Source organism: Schistocerca piceifrons, chromosome 5 (assembly GCF_021461385.2).
Source record: "Schistocerca piceifrons isolate TAMUIC-IGC-003096 chromosome 5, iqSchPice1.1, whole genome shotgun sequence".
In the NCBI taxonomy this organism is placed as follows: domain Eukaryota; kingdom Metazoa; phylum Arthropoda; class Insecta; order Orthoptera; family Acrididae; genus Schistocerca; species Schistocerca piceifrons.
This window is the reverse complement of record NC_060142.1, coordinates 232,287,519-232,302,430: the sequence shown is the minus strand read 5'-3', so window position 1 is coordinate 232,302,430 and position 14,912 is coordinate 232,287,519. Positions and strand designations below refer to the sequence as shown.

General features: G+C 38.1%; 1 protein-coding gene across 2 annotated transcripts in view; it reads right to left on the bottom strand.

The window, feature by feature from the left end:
- The window catches only part of LOC124798420 (adenylyltransferase and sulfurtransferase MOCS3), a 200,505-nt gene that overhangs the window by 37,050 nt on the left and 148,543 nt on the right, over positions 1-14,912 (bottom strand). For both annotated transcript variants that reach the window (XM_047261821.1, XM_047261820.1), the window contains exons 6-7: positions 11,021-11,322; positions 1,004-1,230 (exon numbers count right to left, since the gene is read on the bottom strand). In XM_047261821.1, coding sequence (XP_047117777.1) covers positions 1,004-1,230; positions 11,021-11,322 — 529 coding nt within the window. The remainder of the gene's footprint in view (positions 1-1,003; positions 1,231-11,020; positions 11,323-14,912) is intronic.

Sequence of the window (14,912 nt, the reverse complement as noted above, 5' to 3'; positions counted from 1 at the left end):
ATTAAATGTTATTATATTTCACAATTTGTTTTCATCCACAACCCATCTTCAAGATTTGCGTCATCCTAACCTCATTGTTGCAATCCCTGACATGGCTAGGACCCATCACCAGCCATCACACTTAAATATCTGCCCCTCTTACCATCTCACTTTTGCCTCTGAAATGTCTGATGCTAAATTAATAATTATTTTGAAGAATTTGTTTAGCTCCTGACTTCAACATTACTGCCAAAAACTCTCTCATGTCTCTCCTGTGCCAATGATGTTATGAGTACAAGTAAATTTTATGGAATACACATCCTGTTTATTCCAAGAATTTAATTTATTTTTATCAAAGGATCATGCAGGTTCTTAAGATTGAATTTACAGCTTTCTATAAGTGGGACTGGCAACTATTACATGCCATCTATATCAAAGAGCTCATCTCACTTTTTTTTTATTATACAACTAAGTCTGCCAGCTTTTGCAAAATATCCATTTTTCTTTATTTCTTATCCAAATATGTTTTAAAATATCTGTCCTTCATCAGAGGATCAGCGTTTTCTTATTGTATATCTTAATTCATTGTTTCTTTGCCCATAAATCATTCATTTGTCTTGGATGGGTAGCCAATCTTTTTCTTCCCTTCATTGTTATTAACCACATACACTGTTCTAGGAAACAAAAAAATTTTTGGTCAACACAGGCTACATAACAAAAATAATAACTCAATGATGAGGGAACAGATGTACTGAAACACATTTGCGCAAATAAATGAAGAACGATCTGTTTTGTAAACAGGGGAAAAACAGCTCTATTACTTTAGAACATCACAAACCAAAGGCTGAATACCTAATAATACTACTTGAGTAGCAATACATGAAAATCGGCAAGATATTTCCTACCTACTTCTGCTTTACTTGGGCTACTGTTTACCAACTCCTACACTGACCTTGAATTAAAGTTCAGCTATCCAACAAGCAGCTTCTGTACTACGTCTTCAAATGGAATGAAATCTGCTCACCTTGTCATTGGCTCTTGATCCACAAAATTGTTCATAATCAATAAGAGTTGTAATTTTTGGATTTTCTCCACAAACATCACAATCTGGATTCTTTTTCCTTAAGCGAACATTTCTGAATATTCCAGATGATCCATCAAACAATAACAATCTTTGTGAGAGAACACCTGGTATCTTCAGTATTATCTTAATTGCTTCTAGTGCCTGTAACACACCAATAGCCCCAGGAACTGGAAAGGCACAAGAAGTTTATATTAGTACATATATAATTGCTTTAACTGCTAAATGGGAGCACAGTTGTTACTGTTAGAAGTGTTATTTAAGTATATTCACATAACTGAGACAGTACAATTCCAACTACCATTTCAACAAATGCATATATGTAACTTGCGAATATTTACTTGTTATCAAAGCAATTGTTTCTGAAGGTTATTTATAACTTAGTAATCACAAAACACACACTTTTATTATAATGAATTAAGATTAAAAGTTGCAAAATATCAGTCCAAATTCACAGTACAGAAAACTTATGTTAGGTGCCTGAATGGATCAACCAGCGAATGTTTCTGAATCATATGTGCACCATAAGAAACCTATGCAAACATAAGAAGAACCATAAATTGATTCACATAAATTTTATGTATCAGTGTTACATACTATTAAATACATAAATAAAACATGACTGTTAGAAGGATTTCGATTCTTTTGACCTGTCATGCCATGTGATTCTTTGTGAGTAGCCCCTGCACACTCTCTCTCTCTCTCTCTCTCTCTCTCTCTCTCTCTCTGTGTGTGTGTGTGTGTGTGTGTGTGTTTTGAGAGTATGTTCACATTTTTGTGAAGTATGTTAATGCATTGTAGGCAAAATGGTAGAATAATACAAAGAATGTATTTGGAAAAAATGTCAGCTAAGGAGTATCTGTTAGGACAGTTGTCGAGCACATGACTTCCTCTTGGGTTGGTCACAGAAGCATGGTTGAGAAGAGTCCTCTGCAATGGTCTGTCTTTATTTCTGCTATAAGCTGTTTCACAGAACTGATGAACACTTTCAATTAATATTATGAAATCAAGCTTTTGATAAGTGTACTCATAATATTTACCTAAAATGTTTGTAAGATGTTTATATGAAGGAGATATACTAGCCCAAAATTCATTCCCAACTTAAGTCATCAGCAAAATTAAAGAAGGTGATGAGGTGGATCACTGGGAATATGACATATGTGTTACACTTTGATGATCATTACAATACAATGAGATTAGCAAAGCCATCAGAAAAGGTCAATAACCAACAAACTGACTATGGTAAGTGTACGAGTAACTGAAGCTTGCATCACACTTCAATGAGTAAATCTGAACTCACTGATGTTAAGGAAACTATTTTTAAATATATTTGGATTATAAAACCTTGAAGTCCAGATCACAAACAAATTTTATTGTAATTACTAGTTTCAGCTACACATAAGCTATCTTCCCATCATAAAAAAGAAACTTGATTAGTGCAACTGCCATAATAGCTTAAGACACTGTCATAAAATTTTGAGTGATGATATTCTTACACTTTTGTGTAGTAGGAAATTAAATTTCTAACTGTGCGGACACAAAGCATAAAATCTATGTAATGGTAGACGTCACCTAAAATGGCTAGTACTGAGGAAAATAAAAGCATTTTGGCTCAAGCAGAATCATCTTTAAGTAATTTTATTAATGATTATAGCAACATCAGAAAATGAGTTACACATCATACCACACTAAGACCACCATGTAAGATGAGTGGCACCTTGTCAGATAGGATACATGTTGTGAGTTTCCTGCAAATAAAGTTCTGCTGTGAAACGAGTAACAGGTGCATTACAGTGTCCAAGTGAAACAGCACAGCAACTGGAAACATACTCCAAAACTGAAGTAAATGGGCCAGTAAGATTCTTGTGAGCAAAACATCTAAATTGCACTGCGAAATTTTGGCAGTATAAGGAGCAAATGCAATGTCATATCCTGCCACAGTGAAATGATGCCAACAATTTCACCTGGGCCATGCAGACATGGGTGAAGCTGATTGGGAAAGACAACCAATAACAGCAATCACAGAAGACAATGTCCATGCAACCAAGGAAAAACATCTGGGAAAAAGAGATTTTCTGACAATGAAGACATCCACACAGTAGATCTCAGATGGCTCCATGACCAAGGAGCAGATTTCTATCATCGAGGAATTGAATAATTGCTAGAATGTTCTGACCATTGTTTAAAGACAGTTGGTGATTATGTTGAAAATTAGTGTCTTGTATCTGGGTCACTTTGTAGTACACCATTCAACAAAAGTTACTTGGTCTGCTATAACAATTATATTTTGTGAAGTCAATTTTTCAATCACTGTTCAATTCAAATGCAGATTTGCACTCCAGTCTCTAATCGTCAATGGTAAGTGAACAATGTCGTGTTAGCAAAAATTTTATAAATTATTAAGGGCAAGAAGAGGCCTAAAGAAATAAAAATATAGAGGAAACAACTAATGGGAGTTGAGGATATTAAGGAAAATACCAAAAAGTTGAGGGAAGCTTTCGATGATCTGGAAACGGAACTCCCTGTGCTATTCAAATGACAGCACGTAGAGCTCCAAAATGCATTTTAATGTAAACTTAATGGATTCAAAGGTGTGGTCAATTAAATGGAAAACAAAAGTTCTGAGTAATGCAAAAAAAAAAAAAAAGACTGTGTAATATAAAATCTGCCAAAAGATAGAAAGATCACTAATCTGAAGACATGTGAAATACAGGTAAGAGCATGCTCTTTAAGTTGTTAGACACCACACAAGCATAATACAATGAACACAAAAGACGATTGACATACTTAATTCAGTTGCCAATACTGGTATGAACATGTGACAATTTCTGAAATTTAAACAAGGTTGAGACATATAAGGAGTTCTACAGGTATATACAAACAATTTAAAAAATGCCTTTTCAAGAACATGTTCGGAGTAAAAAAAAAAAAGCGTGTTTTAGTTGTACGAAGGATGCAGCACACACAAAAACTCAAGATTGACAAATCTAATGCAGCAACAAATCTGTGAAGCAGTTATTTAAGAATGTCATGTGAAGAAAACTAAGTCATCATAATCAAGGACTTGTATGACTATTTTATGATCAACATGAGAAAAATCATACACACTGCACAGAAAAACAAAGTGATTTTGGAACTGTTTTGACTCTTCTGCAACTTTCTCTATAGACCATGACTGAGTCATCAACAAACTCAAACTTAGCTCAGGTGATAGCTGAACAAGCTTACATCTGGTTCATGGCTAACATTTAGTGTTACTCTCCCAAAGACTAATACTGGGTGATGCAATTACAAGTAGCCTGCCTCCCCCTTGAATGACAATGCAATATTTCGATTTCTGAAATAGAATAAATAGTTACAACAGTGGACAGTTTTACGTGACAATCGATTGTTAGCATTCTTCTTTCAGCATTTCAGTTTATTTCATGTGTGAAGTTAGAATTTCTCTTTGTGGTCCGCAAAATGACTTACTCGATAGAAGAAAGACTTGAAATTGTGGAAGGATATGGGAAAACAGATTCAGTTAAGAAAACTTGCAAAATTTTTGGGGTCAAGTATCTGCATAGAGGACTACCAGCAAAGACGGTAATACAGAGTCTGTATAAAAGTTGGTGCACTTATGAATCTGTGCAAACTGTAAAACGACACAGAATTCCTTCAGTTTGCATACCAGAAGTAATTGCAGACATTTGCTGAAAAATTATTCAGAGCTCAAAGAAGTTACATATATATTGGCCCAACAGATGTATGTAAGTAGCAGTTACCAGCAGATATTGAAAATCCTTAATTTGAAGCCATACCATGTGATGGAAGCGCAGAAATTATGGAAGGTTGACAGTGAGAAATGTATAGATTATGGCATGTGGCTTTTGAATATCTTCAACGATGGTTTGTTAAACCCTTTTTGTTACAGCATGGGTGACAAAGCATGGTTTTATCTTTCTGGTCATGTGAATTCACAGAACACAAGCTACTGGGCAATGGAGAGGTCTAATACTGTGACTCAGCAACCACTTCACGATGAAACAAACAGCGTTTAGTGTGGTGTGCCAGAAACATTTGGGTCAGACTGATATTTTTTGATAATACTCTCAACATGGTTGCATATATGGAAATTTTAGATAAATTTTGTACACAACTCACTGAATATGAAAGAGAAAACTGATTCTTCCAGCAAGCTGGGCAAAATGCCACACATCTAAGGTACCTCTGGAATGAGCCCAATGATGTCTTCATTGAGGAACGAACTGTCAGCAAACATTAATGGTCACCATGTTTGGTGGATCTAATGACATTTGATTTTTTCCTATGGGGGCACTTGAAGAGGTATATTAAATAAATCCATACGCAATACAGGTATTACAAGACATCATCTGTGAAGTTGCTGACAAATGTATTTTTCATTGTAAATAAATGGTAAGTCCATTTCAGCTCTTTCTGTCTGTAATTTCACTGCATTCCCTTTTTACTTTCATGGGCTACTTTTATTTGCACCACCCGGTATTATGTGATTTCATTCAAGCAAAAATGACCTGCTAACACCAGAAGCTGACATTATGGTCATACATTGAATCATGCTGGCCCAGGAGTGAGGGTGCTCCTCTTCACACTCATGTGCAAGTAGTGACGGCTACTCATTAGATGGTTCTATTGCATACATTCTACACAAAGGCAAGCTACTTAAACACCCCTACCTGCATCCATCTGACTGAGGAGTATGCTATGACCTGGATACAAGACTGCCTGCATTTCAGCCACTTTCCAACCTGTGTCTGTGTCTACTTAGCTGCTCCAGGAATGCACATGAGCTGAAATGACTTACACTACATCAAATAATATGTGTAAGGTTCCTTGTGTCCAGCTGTATTACATGTTAAAATGGAGTCATCACATAATCACAGAGCTCAGTTTGGCATGTTTTGTCATAGAAGTGTCTCTCACTATGCTGATCTAAAACAAGAATGTTGGATTATTTTACATCTTTCTGTGGTTAGCTGTAAGTTGGTGCAATGTTTACTGCCACTATGTGGAAGGAATAACTGGATTTTCTGCCCAGTGATTTGAATGTGACACCGTTTATACCACAGTTTTTTCTGGTGCTCAATTTAATTTGGATCAATATTTTTGTTTATTTCTAGCTTAATGATGTCCAAAATGTTTTAGACTTATTTCTTGAATGTTTTATTTTTTAACATATAATATGCTCCAATTTTTTTGACAGTAGTATTTTACAATACTGGTGGTAATGGAGTTTCAGCACTTAACAACCATTTGTCCTCTGAATTAGGTAAGCAGATATCAGAAGTGTTTTCAAATGTAGACTAAAGACGTTTCTCTTTAACAACTCTTTAAACATCATAGAGGAATTCTTGAACAGAAATATTTAGCCACTGATATAGAAAAAACTGTAAATGTTCAGCATGTAGCTAAATAAATATTTTTTCATCATCTCAAATACGTATTCCTGCTTATGTTCAGCTGACATATTCCACATCATAACATTTATTGTTAATATGTTCTATGTACAACATAATTAACTTTTCCATCCTAGCACACAATACTTAAACACCAGAAATTATCCAATCTTTGTAACTGTGGTTAATTTTGTTTGTTTTAGGAAGAAACAAGACACGGTGAAATAGGAATATGTTTATAAAAGAGTTGAGTTTTCCATCTAGCTTTCTCCTTTATACATGTACATCTACGTCCATATTCCGCAAGCCACCTGACGGTGTGTGGCGGAGGGTACTTTGAGTACCTATATTGGTTCTGCCTTCTATTCCAGTCTCGTATTGTTTGTGGAAAGAAAGATTGTCAGTATGCCTCTGTATGGGCTCTAATCTCTCTGATTTTATCCTCATGGTCTCTTCGCGAGATATACGTAGGAGGGAGCAATATACTGCTTGACTTCTAGGTGAAGGTATGTTCTCGAAACTTCAACAAAAGCCCGTACCGAGCAACTGAGCGTCTCTGTTGCAGAGTCTTCCACTGGAGTTTATCTATCATCCCCATAACACTTTTGTGATTACTAAATGATCCTGTAATGAAACGTGCTGCCCTCCGTTGGATCTTCTCTATCCCTTCTATCAACCCTATCTGGTATGGATCCCTGATGTTCTTCCTGTAGTTTATACCTAATCAATGCGATTGAAGCATTGCTTATGATCCTATGACACACAAATTTTCTTCTATTATCTGTAGCTAACTGATTAGGATATTTTTATTGTTAACATTTAACTGTCATGGGCAGATAAATCAATAAGTACTGGTTTACATCTACATCAAAGAAGATTACTGGGTCTAAAAACATTCTGTCAATAGCTGTTGCACTATGTCCTTCAATTCTCATAGGAAATTTTACTGTTGCAAATGGTTAAAAGCTGGAATCAAAAACTGTGTGTGTCCTTTATTGGTACTGTATGATAGAAAATCAATATTAAAATACCGGCAAATGATGATGCTCCAGGTTAGTTCACGTATCCTTATAGAAAATGTCACTGATGCTATATGAAGCCAAAAATAGACAGTTCTATACGCTTGTGTGTCCTGATCACCAATTTCAGTGCAGTATTCAAAGAGCCATCTAACGTATTAGGGTAAAGCACTAACGAATCTTTTTTTTTGCATATACAGCCTCTCCTTCACCATTTCTTCTTCTTGGTTTTAGAGTAGTAATATTAACTCTCCAATTTCAGTGATTTTCATTTGATATTCTGATACACACAACTCATTGCTGACATTCCAATGTGTCCAATTAATTTTCCTGTAAAACTATGAGAAGTTAATCCTTTTTATTACCAAGGCTTCTTATGGTTTTATGGAAAGCATTAAATGCATTTTCTTTAATATTCATGGCTTGGCTTTGTTCAAGCTGTAGTACAGCACTGTTTACACCATAACTCTATGCATTCTGTAATTACTTCCCAAAAATTGAAACAGTGTACAGATGAAGTGCCAACATATAGTGTCTAGTGGACACAATACTTCAGCAGTCATACATATTGTTGGTGTCATGTGGACTACAGAACTGACCACCTGGCGGCACAAGGTCAACTTACATCCCCTTGCCCGCGGACAGCTTTGCATGCAGTCCTAGCCTGAGAACATGCACTGGTACCCAAAGAGGTGACTATGGCTGATGACATCCAGTAGGGTGCCCCGGATGCAGCAGTGTGAACGTAGGCACCCTGGCTGCCCTGGTTCCAAACCCTGTTGAGACAATAGCTGCAGTTCCAGTTGATAAGATTTTGCCTGGAACATATTTTGATAGCTTCTCTAAGGATTCCAACACAATATTTTCATGTTTGTAGTAACATCCTTATGTGTTAATATTCCATCACATGTGTCTGGGATAAGATGTTTCCTGTGACTCCTGATTTGTTAGGATACATCAACCTAGTGTGCTGCTGGTGTTCTATGCATTGAGCTTTGATGGCGCACATTGTTTGTCCAATATGTCTCGTCACATTGGCATGTGAACTTTTGTAAGCTGAGGTCACCTTTGACACACCCCAGAAATGTCCACATTTTATTGAACAAGCAGAAGACTCAGCGGTTTTCGATGATTTGCTTGATTTTTCTCACTAGCACACCACAATGTTTATAGAGGTTATGGCTGTATCTTTCTCTGTAACTTCACAGGGCATCAGTTTCAGGATACACTGCTCTTCATCCAATAGCATTACTTCTCAGCTCGTCTTCCAGCAGCATCACTTCCCAAATGTACAATGTTGACATTCCTCTGAGTGCAGTTTTTGACAGTTTTGTGGCAGTTTGCACAGTTGTCCATTTACCACCACTAAAGCCTACACAGTACCAGTTTCAGAAGAATTGGTATTCAATTTGTCCAATGAATCTGTTCTACTCATGAGGGAGTAGGAAAAGTAATCCTTGACTGAGCAGATAGGGAGGACAAGTTACATGAAGCAATGATTTTTACTGCAGGCATGGCATTTGGCCACTGCAGTTTGACTGAAACATTGTCCTGGTGAAATATCTCCTCCTCACACAACATATAGAACAGTTTAAGAACTGTTCTGTGTTCAAATGGCTTATAAAGGTTTTATAATGTGTCCTGTTCCTGTTTGCATTCTTTCTGGTACAATCTCAAAGATCAGCAAATATTGTTTTCCTGGCTGAAATCTCTGTTTTTTTCAGAAAACATTCCCCAAGTCCAATCTACTAGTCTGATTAGAACTGAAATTTGTAGCATTCATTAAGCATGGAACATTTTCCTCAGCACTATTTCATACAGATATTAATGTCTACATCTCCATCTATCTTTCAAGTATATGAAGCTTCCATAGCAACAAAATTAATTTTTAAAACTTTTCAGGCATTTTAATGGGCTTGTGATGTGACTTCCACATGCAAGTCTTCCAGCACTTTGTCCATAATGGCCATTATTTGTGCAGCTGGTGAACTTTAAATAGGAATTTTTAATCACTAAACAGAAGTCTTCTTTATGTTTTTTAATGTACACTTCAGAATCTAAACACAGAAAAACATGATTTAAGTATGGCTGGAAGTCAACAAAATTTTGGTAGAACATCTCAGGCTTTAAAACAATAGGGTTAGCATTACTTGAGATATACGGGACTAATGGCTACCATAAAATTTGTGGTTTGTTACACATGTTGCAATGGTATGTGCTGTAATCACAAAGTTTTAATTACCACAACAAAAAAATCAATGTGTGACCCTGACACAGTGATAATGTTACTCCTACATATAGTCACACTTCAACACGTTTTTCCTAACTGTGGATTACTTGGTGGATATTTCTGTTGTAGCAATCTGCATTTTCACTGTTCAGAAAACAATCCATCTTGTCAAAAGTTGCCTAACTGTTGTTCTGAAAATGTCTGCTATGCAATGGTCTTTTCACATGAGGGAGGAGGAAGAAATCTAGAGAATACAAGGGATAGGTGTGGGATGTACTGGGTCTGGTGTAGAATGAGGTGGAACATTGCCATAGAACAAAAAACACCCTCTAAGGCAGCTTCCCATGACACTTTGCCCTGTCAGTTTTCCATAACCTTGTCAGGAGATTTCAGTAATATGCTCCTGTGATGGTATGTCTCCTGCAAGCATAATCCATTAACATTACACCATGATAATTCGAAAAGATTGCTCAGTATCAGCTTTCGTGATAATGATTGGGTCTTTGCCTTTTTTGGCACAGGTGAATCCACATGTTTCCACTCCTTTGTTGTGAGGCTCATAGTGACACACCCAACACCTGTCCATGGTGATTAGGTGGCTAAAGAAGCCACCTGGACCGGCCTGACACAGCTGCAATAATTCTGCTGCTGCCTTGGTTTGTTGGGCATTTTTAGTGGGTGTAAGCAGTCATGGAACCCTTCATTTAAAGTGGCTGGCAAGTTGTTGACACCTTTCTCACTTTTTTCACTATCTTATCAATTCTGGTGTGCTGAGCCCCTGCTTATCTTGCAATTCCTGTTTCTTCAAAGAGAGATCGTCTTCCATTTAGTTCAACATTGTTCATACTTGTTTGATCAGACTGGATGCTTGCATGTCACCTATCTCCACTTTGACATATGATGGTGCACTGTCACTGTACACTTCTACGGGTTGCAAAGTACTCCACTTTATCACAGTGCTGTACCATTTTTGTTTGTCTCCACTAGCAGCATGGTACGGTAGTATGGTATTGGGATTTTGATGTGTGTCAGGACTGCAGACTTGTACATGAAAGGAAACAAAAAATAATTAATAACTATTTTACATGATAATTAAAACTTTGTGATTACCCATATGTACTATAATTACCAAAAATTTTTTGTGCCCTAAATTATGGGCATAAATTAGTCCATAACACATTGAAATGCAGAAAAGGCACAATTTTTGATCATTTAGCTGCTTAACATAGTATGTTACTTTATCTGACAGGTCTTTGGATACAAATCTTCAATCAAATGTAGATTATATGCATACAACCTGCTCCTAAGACTCCACCGTCTCCACAATTTGTAACAGTTTCTGGTGGTGGTGGCACAGGAAATAAGCAGCGATAACAAGGCCCATCTTCATAGTTATAAACAGTAAGCTGCCCTTCAAACTGTAAAGCACTGCCTGACACAAGTGGTCTTCCTGCTTTGACACATGCATCATTAAGAAGATATCGTGTAGCAACATTATCTGTGGCATCCACAACTATATCATACTTTTTTACTATTTCCAGAGCATTCTGACTGTCCAGCTGTATGTGGTAGGGAGTTACTTGCACCCCACTATTTAGCCTATGGAAAGAAAAAAAACCTTTAAATATATTTTCTTATAATCCTTACCATCAGAGAAAATATTGATAGTACAATCATAATTACAGTAGCAGATAAGACTTAAAAACTGAGCAATAGAAAATCAAACTCCATCTCATCACTTAATTCATTCTAAAAATGTGATACTACCCAGAAAGACAGAAACTATCTGTATTGACTTTAGTAGCAACACTCAAGTGGGATTATGGAAACTAGTCAAGGTGAGTATCAGTTTTGAGTATTACTGTTAACTTACACCGCTGCATCCAAGCCAATCAAAACATCTTCCCAAACAAAAAGTAATGCATCGTACACCATAAGACATACATCTATAATGAAGATAGTAGGACAATGGAAGTTCTAAGACAGAAACAACTAACAAGATGAGAAAACACAAGCACTCCCCTACAGTTGATTAATGGTTAGTGTAAGAGTCCAGAGAATTACATTATTTGTTAAACTTTCAATTTTGAATGTTAAGAGCCGTGGCAAAATCAGGATTCCATCACCAAAGCCTAAAAAGATTGGGGATCATGGCCGGATAGAGGGGTAGCTTGGGGTGAAATGACAATGAAGGAGAGCACTGTGACAAGAGAAGGTGTCGATGGAGATTTGTGGCTCGTGCCAGATATACAAATCCTCTTCTTTTCAACACAATGGCCCCAAGGGATAGAGACAGGATCTGTGTCACTTTGCTAGAGGCTGAAACTAAGTGCTAGACGATGAAACAACTGTACCTTTCCACACCCTTTGCATGGAAGAAGCATGGTTGCATAAACATAGTAATTTGATGCATTAACACTAGGTGTTTAATGATAAAAATTATTATTGTCACATAAACCATTTACATAGATTAATTAGAGATTTGAGTATGAGGCACTTACAACCGCTGCCTACAAGCTGACCTGTTTCTATAGGTACATTGATGCCACACGTTTGCCATCTGGTCACAAGTTCGGGAAAAACTGCATGAGTTTCTTGACCATCTGAACTCGAGACACCACAGCATTACGTTCACAATGGAACTAGAAAATAATGGTCAACTTCCTTTCCTGGATGTCCTGGTGAAAAGGAAGACAGACAGCACATTAGGCCATAGTGTGTATAGAAAACCTACACACACTGACTTATACCTACAGGCTGACAGCTGCCATCATCTGGCACAGGTGAATGGGGTGCTGAGAACACGTGTTCACCGAGCCAAAATACTTTCTGACTCAGACAGCTCGGCAGCAGAGTTAGAACACCTACAGCAAGTGTTCGCAGACAACGGATACTCAACAAGGGACATCCACAAGGTGCTACACCTCTCCAGACAACCTGATACTGAGGGAGATGAACAAGACGAGACCAGGAGGGTAGCCTTTCTACCGTACGCAGGACCTATATCTGCTAAGATAAGCAGAATACTGAAAAAGCACAATATCAAGAGTGTGTTCTGCCCACTGAACAAGATCAGGGCACTTCTTGGAATGGTTAAGGATGATCTGGGATTGAGGAAACCTGGTATTTACGATATACCATGTGAATGTGGTATTTCTTACATTGGCCAGACCACCAGGACCGTTGATATAAGATGTAAAGAGCATCAAAGGCATAGCAAGCTTCAACAAGCTACTAAATCAGCAATAGTAGAACACTGCTTGGAACTTGAGTACACCATGAATTATGATAAGACCAGGATTTTATCTCAGAACCCCAAATTTTGGGATAGCTTCATCACTGAATTGATCGAAATCAAGATGATAGAGAACTTGATAAACCGGGAAGCTCGACACCAACTCAGTATGGCGTGAAACCCAGCTTTGGACCTATTACAAAAACAACGGAAGAAAACACAAGACCAGGAGAATGACAGGGGCGCTGGAGAAAGTCGGAACGCTCACCAACAGCAAATGCACCCTGTCGACAGTGCCAGGGACATGCCTGGCAGGTGCCGACCTGGTAGGGTACGCCATGAAATGGCCGCCACTGGGGAAAACAGCGTAAGCGGGCGTGGACGGAAGACAGAACATCTGGTGACCAACTGACACGGTCACAGTGGGAGCGGATGGCGTAGGGAACACCAGACACCATCCAGACGGGACATGGTCAGCCTGTCGTTCAGTCACAGGAAGCACCTGATGAAGGCGCTGAGGTACAACGTCGCAATATTGTGTTAGAAAAACGTAGACTACCAGCAGTACACCCGATTCAATGAGATTTCACAAAATCGCCAGGAAAGTGTAAGAAATTAGATTAACACAGATTATATCATAATTCTAACTTAGTCATAATATAACAAAACAGTAACATATTACTATAAGACTTGAAGCTGTAGGTTACTAACACACTGACATAACATAGCTGACAAGTATTCTCAACTTCTTGAGCAGAATACATGTCTCATCAATCAAAAATTGTATTAATTGATGTAACATGATGTAAGCAGCAGGTCAAAAGGAAAGGTCAGCAAGAAATACAATTTCTTTAAAAACAAACATTAAATAAAAGAGGTTACTCTCTCTCTCCCTCTCACACCTCACACTCAGAGAGAGAGAGAGAGAGAGAGAGAGAGAGAGAGAGAGAGAGAGGGGGGGGGGAGGTGGGGGGGGGGGGGAGGGAGAGGGAGAGACATGAAGTATGGAGATAAAGAGGTGGAAACAGGGAGGAAAGAGGAATACAGTTCAGGATGGAGGAGACTGGGGGTGCAAAATAGCAGTATAGGAAAGGGCAAGGAAAAGAGAGTAGAGAGGGGCAGATGAAGATGGGTTTTAGTGGAGGATTAGGCCAGGGAAATCAATGTGACAGCAGGGAGGGGACAAAACATGAGCTGAAAGAAATTGAAATAATGAGGAATTAAATGTAGTGAGGCATGGGATGAGGCCAGCTGACTCAGTGGCAATGGCATGACTGTAAATTGGTACAGGCTCTGGGGTTGGAATTGCCAGAGGTACAAATTATAGGTGCTGATGCTGTGGTTGCGGGAAATGGTGTTGTAGTGTGCAGCATGTTTAACAACTTAGTGACTGTTTCCAGTTAACAGCAGCTGAGCTGTTTTCATGTGGGTAGACAACTGGTTAGCTGCCATTTCCACAAAGAATGCTGAACAGTAACTGCAGCACAGTTAGTATATGGTATGGTTTCTTTCAAATGCATCCCTAACTTTTAATCTATAGAATATGACTATGATTGGCTTGCAGCAGGTGGGTAGATGGGTGATTAGCTGTCACGTCCTCAGATAATTCTGTACAATAATTGCAGCACAGCTGATATATTGTTTCCTTGTATGCACCCTCACCTTTTATTCAATAGTAAATTACTGTGACTGGCTTGCTGTAAACTTGTGTGTGTGTGTGTGTGTGTGTGTGTGTGTGTGTGCGCATTGCAGTAAAACCACGACCAACAGACAGAGAGGTACGTCCTAAAGAACAGACACCATGTATTCACATAATTGATTTTCCTCAATGGGCAACAAATCCACCTTCTTCAGTGAGGATGCAAGATTACATCTGACCTCCTGTGGGAGTCTCAAAACAACGAGCATGGTGAATGTGGACAGGGACTGCAGATGGATGGCTTTAGGTGGGAGT